At 33.4% G+C, this 2,893-nt stretch overlaps 1 protein-coding gene across 1 annotated transcript in view; it reads right to left on the bottom strand.

Moving 5' to 3' along the window:
* Positions 1-299: 299 nt before the first annotated feature.
* Positions 300-2,893, bottom strand: part of SLC38A11 (solute carrier family 38 member 11) — a 24,411-nt gene continuing 21,817 nt past the window's right edge. The window contains exon 11 of the mRNA XM_008634809.2: positions 300-1,888. Coding sequence (XP_008633031.1) covers positions 1,643-1,888 — 246 coding nt within the window. The 3' untranslated portion in view covers positions 300-1,642. The remainder of the gene's footprint in view (positions 1,889-2,893) is intronic.

Raw genomic sequence — 2,893 nt, 5'->3', positions numbered from 1 at the left:
AAAACATCTCATTAGCTGTCACAAGGAAATATTATTTAGGTTTAACTCAATTTGGCATAGAAGAAAGTGAATCTATTCAGTAACAATTCACCCACAGCTAAGACAAAATCAGCTATTACTGAATCTAAACTGGTGAGAAATATTCTCTGTGAACAGTATCAGGTACCTGGAGAACAAATAAATTATCACCCTCAACGTTGACACTATGTAGAGAAAGCAGAATAATCGTCACACTTCTCTCTACTTGGTTTACAACTTGAAAAAACCCCAAAGAAACAACAACAACAAAAAAACCCCAGTAATATTTAAAGCATTTATTTTGGAAGCAGTACTTTTAAAAAGTGTGTTATTCTTACAAGTATTATCACCATCTAGTGACCCTTGCTTAAAGATCTATTTAGCTGGAAATCTTCAATGAAATAGCTCTGTCATGCAATATGAAGGGAAGACAAAACCCATCCCCATTAAGCAGCATAAAAATGAAGAAGCGTTATGCATCTAGCTGGCATGAGGAACCACAAGGATCACAGTAATGCAAAACTTAACTCAAGTACACATTTTGATTTGATAACAAAACATTTTCAAAATGACAGCATTGATATGACTGAGGATACCCATATTACCAACCTCAAATTACTCATATCCTATAGGCATGTGAGTCGATTTTTATATATACTTATGTATATATACACATACATATATATATACACATTAATCCTTGATGTTAAATGAATTTTGGAAAATATAACAAATCACCAGAATTTGACAAACCATGACAAAATCATTAGTCATATACTGAAAAGAATCAGAGGACTAGAATGATAATCAGGTTTAGAATGTTAGTTTCAAAATTCCGTTTCAGAAATAATGAATAATATTATAAATGTAAGAACTCAGCTGCAATGTAATTTCCTTCTTTGTCAATCTTGAAATTTTTACAAAGACTGCCTAGTTGAATCTTTTTAAATTCACTCTTGTGAATTTATTTGTGCAATATCTGTCAATTAGAAGACCATATATTGTAAGAGTTACAATTAAATTGTATCAGTTACAGTTCAGTCAGAATGCAAAATTGCCTTTTACTCAAGAGCTAATAAAAAGGAAGCTTTCAGCTCTAAAGGACAGTTACTGCAAAATCAAAGACAGAATTAATAAGGGTCTTTCAATTTAATAGCAGAATTGTAATACACAGAGATCCAGACATACTTTTTCTCAGGACTTCAAAAAACCCTCATACTATAGTGAGCTAATAAATAATACATTAAGGATTATAAAATTAATAAAAACTAAGTTAAATCAATGAAACATGGGAGAGGTTTACATTTCAAAACATTTAATTTCTAGCTTTTTAACAGCATTGCAGACTAAGTTAAAAAAATGCAACCTTTTTGGTAGACTTGCAAGTTATTCAAGTAATGTCTGCTGAAAGGCACCTCTGAGAATTTGTGTTTCAACTGTTAAAACTTAAGTCTTACCTGAAACAGGATGGCAGCACAAAATCAAGTATGTAAATACAGTTATACAGTTTAAGATTCCTAGTGCATCTCAAAACATGACAGCTCTTTGTTCCACTCTCCTTTAAACTGGCATGTATGGCTCCCTATGAGATGTGACTGATCTAGTCTGGAGGTTAGTGTGCTACCTATGGTGGAAGTGTACTGTTGTGTAAAGAAACATTACTAGGGGAGCAGTAGAACATTTCTTTTCCATGGCTACATTCCTGGGGATGCAAGACAGTCATAACCAAGCCAACTGCCATCACTAGCACACCAAGAACAAGAATCAGGCAGGATATTAAGTTGTCTGAATGGTTCCACCGCTCCTTGGACAGCCTTAGATAACACGCTGATGGGATGATAAAAACAAGTGGGGTAGCACTCAGAACTCCCTGTGTGTGGGAAAGAGCAATAAAAAAACCTCATAAGCATGTTTATTTAGATGTGAAGAACAAATACCTGAATTTTTAAACAGTTGTGATTAGCCTGATGCAACAGGAAAACCAGAGAATAAAGGCCTTTTCCAGTGTTGCTATATGGAAAACCTTTTTTTCAAAGTCCCAAATAATATGCAAAAATATCTGTTAAACTACTTCAAATAATTCAGATTTATTTAAATGCTTTTGCTTTGCTGATACAGAATAATATTTTAATGTTGCAAGAAGCATTAAATCTGATTACCCCAAGTTTCTCAGCTTAAGAGATAGAGTAAAAGTCCAGAGTTCCCCAACTGAACTAAAATATTTAAGATAATCCCATGGAGGAGTTTAGATATAACACTGCCTTTAAAAGAATAATTTTTTTAAAAAAGTGGAAAAATCATATCAATATCATAGGAGTTCAAAGAATTCTGATCATTTTAACATTTATAACCTGATTTAGGTTGACTTCCCTATGAAAGCAAAGCTCCCTTTGACAGAGTAGAACCTTTTCTCCCACTAAAAATTCAGCTCCTCTTTAAATGCTCTCTTAGGGACAAATAAAAAGCACTTTTTAAAATGCTTTTTGTAGTAAAGCCACTGTAGGTTAATATATGAGTTACATGCCAGAAGAGAGCAACTTTATGTAGAAATTTTGAATGTTTACTTTGTCCCACACTTAACAAACGCTATGCTTCAATTTAATTATGGCAAGATAGTAATCCAGCCTAAGGAGCAACATTACATCATCATTTGTACAAAAGTTCCAATATTTTTATGGTAGAACCTGTTAACAGTGATCAGTACAGACATCAAAAATAGGTACATGCACAAAGGATCTTCTCCATGAAAACTAAGATTTAGGTCTTTGAAGTAACACAAACCAGCATCCCAGTAAAAGAATAATGAAAAATCTGTGCCTCTTTGACTCCCATATGACCAAATAGATTCCCTGGGGAATTACCACAAGGCAAACAC

Source organism: Corvus brachyrhynchos, unplaced genomic scaffold (assembly GCF_000691975.1).
Source record: "Corvus brachyrhynchos isolate BGI_N302 unplaced genomic scaffold, ASM69197v1 scaffold255, whole genome shotgun sequence".
Taxonomy (NCBI): domain Eukaryota; kingdom Metazoa; phylum Chordata; class Aves; order Passeriformes; family Corvidae; genus Corvus; species Corvus brachyrhynchos.
The sequence above is the reverse complement of the archived record's forward strand: the minus strand, read 5'-3'. Positions and strand labels throughout refer to the sequence as shown.